This window comes from Aedes aegypti, chromosome 3, assembly GCF_002204515.2.
Source record: "Aedes aegypti strain LVP_AGWG chromosome 3, AaegL5.0 Primary Assembly, whole genome shotgun sequence".
Classification (NCBI taxonomy): Eukaryota; Metazoa; Arthropoda; class Insecta; order Diptera; family Culicidae; genus Aedes; species Aedes aegypti.
Genome location: NC_035109.1, coordinates 195894474 through 195906571, shown reverse-complemented (window position 1 = coordinate 195906571; position 12098 = coordinate 195894474). Strand labels below are relative to the sequence as shown.

At 35.7% G+C, this 12098-nt stretch overlaps 1 protein-coding gene across 1 annotated transcript; it reads right to left on the bottom strand.

Annotated features, from left to right (window-relative positions):
- Positions 1 to 3602: 3602 nt before the first annotated feature.
- LOC110679381 (alpha-1,2-mannosyltransferase ALG9-like) lies at positions 3603 to 10666 on the bottom strand. Its single transcript, XM_021853838.1, has 3 exons — positions 10546 to 10666; positions 10054 to 10486; positions 3603 to 4299 (listed from the first exon to the last, which is right to left on the bottom strand). Exons 1-3 carry the CDS (start codon positions 10631 to 10633, stop codon positions 3627 to 3629), a joined length of 1194 nt encoding a protein of 397 aa, XP_021709530.1. The 5' UTR covers positions 10634 to 10666; the 3' UTR covers positions 3603 to 3626.
- Between the last annotated feature and the right edge of the window lie 1432 nt (positions 10667 to 12098).

Below are 12098 nucleotides of genomic sequence, written 5' to 3'. Positions count from 1 at the left end.
TATTCTGACAACTGTCACTTTCGACGCTTGTTGTAGTAGTTATAGTGCTTTGTATAGCTTATCGATACTTGTTTCAATAACGGATCTATATCTATAAGACGGCATCCATTTATTACGTAACGCTAAAATTGAAAATTTGGACCTCCCCCCCCCTCCGTAACGCTTTTTGTATGAAAAATTTTAAATTTTTGTTTGAGCAGTAACACGTGAGCCAACTCCACCCCTCCCCCTTGAGCGTTACATATTTTGTGGACGGCGCCTAAACACTTGTGGATACTTATTATCGCCGCATAAAATAACTTGAAATTTGATTTGTGTCTATGGAGCAACGCACTGTGCGCCGCGACCATTAAGTTGATCTATTGTGGTATATCCCTGTTTATTATCGCATATTTTCAGGACGTCAGGTTACCATTTAGAGTAACTGCCGTTGACTGGAACCCGTGACGCGGATAGATCACCTTTTCGTGGTGCGTTACGGGGTAAGATCTACCAATTTGAATCCTAGTCTCATCTTGTTTGTCGGGCTAGGGTAATATATTCTGCTAATTCAAGGATTCGCGGTCATTGGCGTAGGAACAGGGAGGGCCCCCAGAAATTTTGGATAATATATATGAAAATTAAAAATAAATATATACCGTGCATGCACCATATTCTGTTTACCGTTCAGAAAATCCAATTTGAATAACTTAAATTCAACAACTGAGATATTGGTTTCTCTTGCCGTTGCATTTGTCTAATGTTTAAATAAACGTATAGATTAAAATAAAACGTCCATCAATTATCAAATATTTAAAAAATCATATGTTAGTGCCATGCATGTTCCTAATTATGGATGCGATATACATCAATGGTCCTAATTATGAACACACGTTGTTCCTTATTATGGACAGCAAACGAACTTTTTGTTGAAAAAAACAACTTAATCATGTATTTTAGTTTTTAATTGTTACAATGGTTCATTGTTTCATTTTTTCGAACTGACAGTTTACTATTTTGGATGTAAAAACAATGAATGTTCAACATAAGGAACGGACCGTTCAGAATATGGAGCAGTTTATAATATGGTACTGGCACGATAACGTGATTCTATCGTGAAGAAACATCTTTATAATTAAACAATAAATTTTCTTCAGTAGTTATGTTCTTTTATTTTGTACATCAATAGTGGGAGAACCTCAATTGTCGTACACAGCATCAGTGTGGCGATTCTGACTTCGGTGAATCTTGGAACAACCGAAATATTAACCATCCGGTTGTCGCTCAATTGGCTTGTTTAGGGGTATCCTGTTTTTCACATATTCTATTTCTACGTTAAAAACTGAGCCAGAATCCAAAGTTTCATAATTTTCCGTGCCCTGGAACTATTTTTAAAACAAGTTTGAATTTAGTATGAAAATCGCGTTTCAATCACCCCTCGGAAAGTTTTACTTCGAGACGAACTGTCATTATGTAAATTGAAATGTCATTGAGTCGACGGAATGAAATCTTTTTTAATCATTTACTATATCAAAATTCAGATATTGAAGCGCAATAAAATCGTGCTACACTTAGAAAAATGTGCTCTTTCGATCAAGCTACAAAAAACTGTGAATTTTTCATCACTAAACAATTCAATTGGTTACCGATAGAACCAGCTTATGTTATGTGCGATAAGCACAATTTTCGACATCTCCATTGTTATACTAAAATGCGTCAGTATCCTGGAAATTCGTATACAACTCGTATAATGTTCGATAAAATTTATTGAAAATAAACAAAATTACTACAGGAGCTTCTTAGTCAAAAGATATTTGGGACTTTTGGCAAATTCGTTACAGATCTTTTCAATGAATTTTAACCTAGCTAAGACTTTTAAGAAAAGTCCAACAAAATCAGCCATACTTTTTTATTCAGCACTAAATTCTTCTTCGATTTCGCATCATTTTTTTTAAATAATTTCTCATGAATAAACTTATTGCTTAAACTCTTAGCTACGTTTTACCAATAAAAAGTTTTATATTCTTAAAAACTTTAGTATACTCAAATTTCTCATGGAATATCGAAGAATGGATTGCTACAAGCTTTTGCTACAAATCTTTCGGAAATAATTCAAATAATAATGTGCGATTACTTCATACTTTCAACGTGAATTGAATAGTGTGGCACAAACAAGGCAACAGTGCAACGCTAAAAATAGAATCTCTCACTGTTGTTCGTAGGCACGCTTAGGAGAGTCAAATTGGGCATCTCAGAGAGCCGAAGGATATGTAGGGTTGTGAAGGAGAAAATGGGGTCGTGACGGACTTTGGTTTCAGGTTGGCCGATTGCGCTGCAGAATCGTTACCCGTTCTGTGGCGTAGTTGGTTAACGCGCCCAGTCTAGCGTATTGGGAGTCGTGGGATCGAAGCCCACCAGAACGATTCTATTATTTTTCACAATCTTACATTTCAATTTGTCCAAATTGACTTTTGTGTCTACGACCTTCAGGTATTTTCAAAACACCGTCGGCTGGTTAAGCCATAATAGACAAGACAACCCTAGTTGAGTAACTTCGATCATTTTTTTTTTTTTTCATAATCTAAAAATCAGCATTTTAAAGAATCTAAAGAAAAAAAATCTAGGAATCGTTGAAAATTGCAGATTTTTTATACGTATGGTTACCGATTTCTGAAAGTCCTTCAGGAATTTCTCAACAAATTTTCAAAGTACTGTCAACTCTCCCTTACTCGATATTCTGTATCTCGATATTCCCCCTAACTCAATTCCAGAGCTATCATATCCCGGGTAGAGGTGAATAACAAAATAATGGTAAAATAAAAACAAAGTTAAACCATTATTATGTTATTAGTATATGACATTAAACATCTTATCAATAGCAAAACATACAATCATATCAAAATTAGTCATTGGTCTGTTATCCTTGAAAGTTATGTAATAACTAATCAATAACATAAAATATTTAAAGAATAACAAACTTCGCCATCACAGTAAAATATGTCCTTATTTTGATATTTGCAAACTGTTTTCAATTAATTCATGAGAACAAACTAATATCAAATTTTGCAATAATATCCCATTTTACTATTCGTATAATATTCGTTCATGATTTTAAAAGCTAAAGTTTTAACAGGAAAGCAAAAAGTTTATTTTTCAACCATGCTAAATTTAGATATTAAATTCAAAGAACTAAAATTACGATTATTTTGATCTACTCTTGAATAGCTTATTTAGTTATTATTTTGCTATCAATATCTAAATAATAACATATTTTGTTATTTACTGTTGCCTATATTTTTGTTATTATTTTGTTATTACAATGGCAAAATAAGATATTATTTAGTTCTTACGCCATACAAACTTTGTTATTATTTTTGTTATTTTATCTCTTATTTCAAACAAACAAAGAACAAATTTTGCTATTCAAACATTCTATTTTAATGGTAAATTTTGTTATTCATTTGCTATTCTCCTCTACCCGGGATGATCTCCCCCCTCCGAGGGGATAGAGTTTGCCTCCAGTTTCTCATAGTTGGAGATTTTAAAGCTGGTTCGTCCGATTTGTAAATAATCATTTCGATGTATTGAGGAGATTGTCATCGCTGATACATAGTCAAAGCATGTTGAACTGTGTTCAAATGTATTCTCTATTCTTTCTTAGCTAAAAGATTGTAGTTACCAAACTTAACATATTGCTGCCCTATGTTTGGCACATAAAATGCCCTATAAAAGCTATGCGAAGATGACGCATCTAAGAACGGTATACTCTGCACTATTTTCCATGTTGCACTATCTTTGGAATAATTTGGCTCATCGTCATTTGGCGCAAAATCTGCGCCATTATCAAAGTCTATCATATAATCACAACGGGCGAGATCGAACAACATGTGACTATTAGGTTGATTCATGTCGTTGAAATAGTTATGCACGACAGTAGTGCCTGCCTCAGTCTCGTCAAAATAAGCCGGAAGAATTCCTCTGAAATGCGATGGCACGAATCTTAATCGATAGTTATTCGGTATGAAAAAGCTTCCGGGAAACCTATGCCACTCTTTTCCTAGGCATACATTTTTCACAACAGGAGATACATCCACACCGGAGCTAATATCCATAGGGGCATGATAGTTAATGTACAACGCGTACAATCTGGAAAGGCTGAGCGTGATAAACACTGCAGTAACTCCATACATAAGCAAACGGCGGATAAGACGTGCGATGTTTTTTCCACATCGTTGTAGAATCTGATCGTTGATTTGCAGAAGGCTTATTAATGATAATGCACCGCTTAACGAAATCAACGGATAAACTGGAAAAATAAACCTGCGAAATATAAAATCGTATTAGTTATAGCGAATACTCTTTAGTTTATCAAAAAGCAAAATGTTGAAACCATGAACCATCAATCTGGTATTCCATCAGGGTGTCGACTCAATATGTAAAATAAAATTCCCTGACTTTCCCTGACCTTCCAGTCGTTTTCTAGAAAAATTCCAGGCCACTGAAATCGATTATTTTAACAAAAATGAGATTTGTATAAGAAGATACATGTCCGTTTATTCGCATGACCAGAGACGCATTTGCTCAGATCATGTTCTTTTTGTTGTTGTTCATGTTCATGTTCTTAGCCATTGAACGCATGAGCATGGACAAAACTCACATTTGTTGTAATGACATGCTTTGCAGGAATCACAAAAAATATGGAAACACGTTATCAATTTAATGATGGATTGTAACGCGTTTATTTTTGATATTTTTCTATTTATTGCTCATGTTCTGAACACGCCGCACACTGTGTTCTGTTCAAGAGCCAAGCTCATGTTCTGTTCAAAATGCATCTCTAGACTGTTTTTTTTTCGCCGAGTCTTGGCATTTTCCAAAATTCTTAATGCCGAGCGCTCAGCAAACATAACTTTTGACGAGATCTAAGTAAGTGGGTTATTTTTTACTGAGATTCTGGAAATATTTTGCGAAAATCAACTAACAAACGTATTTTTTTTTTGCCGAGAGTTAGTTTAAAAAAATACTGAACATACGGAATTGCTTAACTCAAGTTAGTGTTGCTCCAAGGAATTCAAAAGAGATGTCTGAGAAATTTCTCTTGGGATTATTAAACATTTTTACCAGGTTTTCCTCCAATGCTTCTTCGAGATCTCTTCTAAGATTTCCCCTAGAAGTTCCGCAACCCAAACTCAAAAGTTTGTATTTTACTAATCACTCCTTCAGGTTTCTCTAAAAAGTGTTACAGAATTGCTTTTTGTATTGAATTATCCAAGAACAGCGTGCCTCCAGCAATGCTCGAAGAAATTCCTCTAGGAATTCTTCTATAAGTAGACAAGTATACATGTATCTCATAAAATTTCAATGAACTATCGAGCAGACGTCTTGAAATAAAATTTCTGCTTTCTGAATTGAGGCGTGCTTGTGAAATAGTCCAAAATATTCATCCGAAAAAATGTACCACACCACAAATTTTCAGGAACACAAATATAGAAAAATACCAGTGAGTAACCAACGTTTTTTTTTTTTCAATGAGAATAGTTCTTTGATTTACCAGATTTGTAGTCATAAAAAAATTATGTACGGCTTTTATGCATCTGCGCTTAATTACGAGATTACTATTTTCCGTAACTCGATATTGAAGGGATCATCGAGTTAAGGAGGTATCGAGTTACAAAACACAAAACCAGTGCAAGCAGACCATCGGTAGCCATGAAAACCAATTTCTACTATGGTTCTCTAATTCGATATCGAGATACGAATAAGGCAGAGTTGACTGTATAACGTTTTACCAGTTTTACTTCGATATTTTGGGCGAATTCTTAAGAATTGACATGATTTTATGGAGTGAGTTCCATTTGTATCTCAAAATTTTGAACGAAATCCGCGAAAATAGTCAATGATCAAATCGAACAAACTTTAGAACTAAATAGATAGAGCACTCCTTATACTTTTTATGTTAGAAAATTATGAATTCTTAGGATAAGTATATGTAGAAGATTACATTTTATTTAATTATGTATAAGGTACCGCGGGGCAAGTGGGTAAATGGGGTAAGTGAAAACAATTGATATATTTTACTGAATATGAGAATTAACGTTTTAAACTCATGCTTAAACCTTTGAGGTCATTGAGAACATTACCATAGGTAAGAGATTTCTGAGATTTCTCAGCCATTATTGCATAATAGAGTGAAAAATTGTTAACCTGTCAACTGTTACTCCGTAACAAGTTGGCGGCGTACAATCTTATTTTAATATTTTCAGTGGAAAAAAGTTGCGGAAAATAATTTCCTGTACCACTTCTTAGTTGTCTTCTGTGACAGTTTCAAACTGCAATAAAAAAAGTTTTAGAATTAATTCGACGTAGACCTAAACATAACTAAATTTAAACACCGTCAATTTTCTTATCATGTGGGGCAAGTGAAAAGTTTATCATTAGAGATTGAATTTGTGTTTTCTCTTTAAGTAGCCATAAGTAAACATGGTTCGCAATTATCATAGAAAAACATAACGTGCTGATAATTCAAGAAACACTATACTGCCCCTCCTTGCACAACAGTCCCATGTTGGAAAACTACAAACAGTGAAAAAGACGATTGAAATGTGGACACAATTTCGCTCCATTTTGAGTCTCTATTTGGCCTAAAATGTGTTATATTTCTACATATCACTATTTGTTGAGTACACGAACAAGCCTAATAAATTTCTTTTGAATTCAAGTTGAAAATTTGCACAAAAATCGTAGCGAGACTGTTATGCGAATATATACAATATAATATAGCAATATATTTGCATACCAGTCCCATTATGTTCATCGCCTCGTTCGACAGCTACTAAAACACTCATTGTTATTAAAGTACTGGTTGTTTCATTTGCTTTTTATGTTCTTTGGCCGTAAACATTTAGTTATTATAGTACAGTCAACTCTTCGTAACTCGATGTTAAGGCGACTATCGAGTCAGGGAAATATCGTGTTAAAGAATACAAAATCGGGGTAACTTTAATTCAAGGGACCATCGAGGTATCCACGAAAACCCACATTTACTACACATTCTATAACTCGATATCGCGATATCAGAATATCGAGTTACGGATAGTTTACTGTATGTCCATGAATGAATCACCAGATAAAAAAAACATCGGATTGGATGATTTCTCAAAACACACGTCATGGTGTGGAATGCGCTTACAGTAATGAGTCCCAGTCATGAGAGATCCAGAAGATCATTTTTTGAATAATGCGGAAATGGAATCCGATGGAAATGATTCGAGATGTTTCAGAACAACTGATTCTGGACGAAACTTGCTAATCTGTTATATGAGAGATCCAGAATGACGAAACAAATATTTCAGGCAACATCTGTAAGCCTTGACCATAGATCTAAAATACATTGGCTCGTGGGATGATGCCGAGCCAAAGTCTTTCTGTATTTTCCCAATGAGCATATGAAGAAGACGATAATCGCTGATGGTTTTTATATGGAAATCTTGCTTCCGCGTTGATAAGTTTTTATTTTGCACACTTCCAAGCAAGTACTCATTGAGGCAATTTTACCAGTTATCGAAAACGCAAAAAATAAGTTTTAGTTCAATATTCCTGAGCACTAGCAAAAAATAATTTGAAGAAGGTATACAAAATTTGAATAAAAAAAAATATATAATGAACTTTATTTTATTTTTTGTTCCTCATTGATTTTTATCCTCCTCGTACCACCCAAATGGTTACGGACATAAAAGAAGATTAATATTCGTTAAATAATAATAATATTTATCTCAAATGAAAATCTATTATGCATCATAATTGAAAATACAAAAATAAAATAAATTATGTGCAATATTCACTAATTTAAAAATATCTTTGAAACGAATCTATGACAAAAGGTCGAAAGACAAAAGGTCGAAAGGACAAAAGGTCGAAAGACAAAAGGTCGAAAGGACAAAAGGTCGAAGAACAAAAAAGAAGGGACAAAAGGTCGAAAATCTTTTTTCAAAGAAGGAAAAATTTCCCGCCATGCAAATCGTTTTCGACCTTTTGTCCTTTCGACCTTTTGTCTTTCGACCTTCTGTCCTTTCGACCTTTTGTCTTTCGACCTTTTGTCCATAAACCCTTTGAAACAACGTGAATACATGACATTTACAATGCCGTAAGCAAGTGTGTTTTAAATAAAGTCAAACCTCCATATGTCGATATCTGAAGCGACAATCGACTCATGGAAACATCGAGCTTTGGAACAGAAATGATTTGGAAAGCTGTTAGAGCGAATCATCATAGTTACCATGAAATTTTGTTTCTAGTTTGGTTTCATGAGTCGATATTAAGGCATAGAACGTCGACTCATGGAGATTTCTCTGTATAATTGATGTCCCTTTACTTCGCTACACATCAGTGAATAACTAGAAGTGCCGATAGTCCGAATGTATGTAGTAATAGAAGTGGTACCCATTCTGAGCCCGGCCACTATGTCTTTGAGCGGACTTTGATGAGACTGTTATGTGAATATTTTCAAGATGGGACAACACAAGTGGGGTTTGTTTTTGTACAAGTTAGGAACAAAGGCTACTTTTTTAGCAGTTTTTATCGAGCTTCTGGTGATGTTGAATTGATTTATGCAAAAAACGCAAATCGGTCAAAAGTCGACATGGGACTGTTATGCGATTATGGGCAGTATACTCATTAGAAATCATGGAAATTCTCTAAAAGATGTTGCCAAACATTACAATATCAATATGTCTACTTCGGGCAGCCAATTAAAAGGAAGACGTTGACTGAAAAGTTGCAATATTAGAGAACACACGGAAATCTCGTGGAATGTCTATGTAAAGCTAGTTCAAAACATAAAAAATGGGGAATAGGTCTACCCACATAAAAAAGACCCTAAATACGTTATTGAAGGATTCTGTTTGATTTCTCCCGAAGAGTTATCCGACGTCATATCCGACTTTCTCAAAAACAAATAACGAGCAGTGGAAATTATACAGAGCAGAAATGCAATTGCTGTCATATAATGTAAGAACTAACATTGGAAATGTTGCAGTTATAATGTTGTCGAATCATTTCAACCAACATTACTGAACAGAAGGAAATTGAAGTGAAAAGAATAACATTTTCTTTGTTTACATGTTACTTATGTTATTATTCATTGGGAAGCCTTAACAAGTGTTAAAGCTAATAGAAATCGTGAATATAACTGTTTGTTTTTGAATTTATTGTTCAAAACGGTCAAACTTTTCACTTGCCCCACTTTTGGGGCAAGTGAAAAGTAAGCAGACATTTTACAAAAACTTTTTCTGTATTTTTATCTTAAATTTTTCATAAAAATAAATTTCAGCATGCTGCTTATATATGGTGGGAGTCAAGCTAAAAAATATACACAACCTCATTTGTTTCAATTTAAAGTCTCTAGAATTGGAAGAATCTCAACTATGCGAATTCCATTACCCACTTGCCCCACGGTACCTTAAAAGCGTTTTCCCAATGGTGAATTGCTGTTTTGAAAGATTGATTCCCATTCGTATTCAAAGCATGTAAGAAATTATTGTAATTCTTTCATGAAGTTTAATACTTTTTTCCTAACCTTTAGTGAAATTCCCTGACTTTCCCTGACTTTCCAGGTCAAACATAAAATTCCCTGACATTCCCTGACCTTCCAGGCTTTTCCAGGTAGTCGACACCCTGTCCATAGATATCGTTGTTTCATGGACAGATAAAATATTACAGCAGAACCCTCGAAGTCTGGAAGCTACCACGATTGATGTCAACCAGAAATGGATTATTTCTAGCATAATGCATCAACAATACCCGTTCTTGAAACGAGTTTGAGGGTAATGTTCGAGTAGCTTTTCGATATCTAATGGATTTAGAGCCTAACAATAAATAGTCTGGGTTCGATTCCCAGTCGGTCCAGGATCTTTTCGTAAAAGAATATTCCTTAACTTCCCTGGGCCTAGTTTAAGGTACCTTAATTTGAAAAATGGTTGAACTATACCCCACTCAAACTATTCCAAAAGGTATTTCTGTTATAATTAAAGGTATTATTGTTAGCCAAAAAAAGAGATCCTCAAAAGCTGATCTTACCTTTCTTCTTTATGTGGCTGTATGAAGAACACCATCATCCAGATGTACAGAGGTGACAGTCTCCAGAAGACATCGGTTGATGATACTTTTGCCTTTGTCAGTTTTTGTAGCACATACTTGGCTGCTATGAAAAATGGACACAACAATGCAAAGCACCAGACGATGTTGAAATTTAGGAACAAATTAATGAAATAGAAATATTTGGATTCCACTCCGAACAAGTTCGGTCCATGTTGTGAAAAAATGTTGTAGAGCACAATGTTCAGAGGAGCGAACGTTAGCTTTCCATAGAAATATGAGTCGACCATAGCTAAAGGAACCGCAACAGAAGCTGCAAATAGGAAACTCCAATATGCAAACATTCGGAATAACCGTTTCTGAACTAACACGTTGTAAAGAAATGGTAAACTGACGAGCGCTGCAAACGGCCAACCTGAAAAAATGCGGTAATAGTTAACTTAACAAAACCTTAACGTGAAACATGAAACTTACCAACAAACGTCGAAATAACTATGCTCAAGATTGCCATTTTGTACTGTTTTTGCCACCATGTAGAAACAAAGGCAATTGTTAAGAACATGGAAAAAGAGCTGAAAATGAAGATATTGTTGTAAAACCATAATATTTGAATTAATCCCGTGTAGGCCTGAGTGACATATGTACAAAAAACAAACTAAAACTCTCGTAATTCGGCGAATACTTAGCAGATTTTCTATTTTTTTTGTCAGTATACTCGTACACATACCTAGGTTCTAAAAGTGGCCAAAGGATCTCGGAAATGTTCCTATGGTCGGAATTATTCCGGTGGGTCAGGTCGGATGGAAAGGGTAATGTGCTTTTGTGCCCCTGTAGGTAGGAGGCAAATTTCAAGTCACAGATAATTTCCGGAATCGGCTAAAATGTGGCCATTATCATAGAATTTAAAGGAAAACGCATCAGCGTAAAGCTTTCGAGAAACTATTCAATTGGATAACTATATGTCCTGCATTTGATTGACCCTACAAATGACCATTTTCGGGTCCTCGTCCAATTTCTATCTAAACATCTGTGCCAAGCTTATTGGAACGCTTTTTAGTTTGTTTGATCTTTAGTTGTCGAGAATTGAAACGGTTTAGTATTTATTAAAACTATAGCCGGTTCTTCAGGGCATTAAGTCCGAGTGGCCACAACCGGTACATTCTAAATGGTGCAAACTTCTTCATTTTTTATGTTGAATATCAGATCTTAATCCCTGGGCTTGGGATTATATTTTCCAGGGAGCGATGAATTTTGATAATTGATCGCTGTTGTTAGTAGTTTTGATTGATTCTACCCCATTACCCCGAATCCCATTACCCCGAATGCCATTAACCCGAACGCCATCACCCCGAATTCCAAAGCCCCGAACGACCCATCACCCCGAATGACATTACCCCGAATTCCAATATCGTGGGAAAATGTCATCGATATCATCATGTCAAGATAATTGTAAATTCGGGGAAATAGCATTCGGGGTGATGAAATTCGGGGTAATGGTACATTCGGGGTAATGGAATTCGGGGTGATGGCAATCGGGGAAACGGCATTCGGGGTAATGGGGTAGAATCTTGATTGATTCTACCCCATTACCCCGAATCCCATTACCCCGAATGCCATTAACCCGAACGCCATCACCCCGAATTCCAAAGCCCCGAACGACCCATCACCCCGAATGACATTACCCCCGAATTCCAATATCGTGGGAAAATGTCATCGATATCATCATGTCAAGATAATTGTAAATTCGGGGAAATAGCATTCGGGGTGATGAAATTCGGGGTAATGGTACATTCGGGGTAATGGAATTCGGGGTGATGGCAATCGGGGAAACGGCATTCGGGGTAATGGGGTAGAATCTTGATTGATTCTACCCCATTACCCCGAATCCCATTACCCCGAATGCCATTAACCCGAACGCCATCACCCCGAATTCCAAAGCCCCGAACGACCCATCACCCCGAATGACATTACCCCGAATTCCAATATCGTGGGAAAATGTCATCGATATCATCATGTCAAGATAATTG

Bases quoted from the DNA above. Each gene is read 5' to 3' on its own strand.
- LOC110679381 (XM_021853838.1), bottom strand. From the start codon at position 10,633: ATGTTCTTAACAATTGCCTTTGTTTCTACATGGTGGCAAAAACAGTAC. The intron at 10,487-10,545 runs GTAAGTTTCATG...GCATTTTTTCAG, and splicing joins AGTTATTTCGACGTTTGTTG to GTTGGCCGTTTGCAGCGCTC. The intron at 4,300-10,053 runs GTAAGATCAGCT...TATATTTCGCAG, and splicing joins CAGCCACATAAAGAAGAAAG to GTTTATTTTTCCAGTTTATC.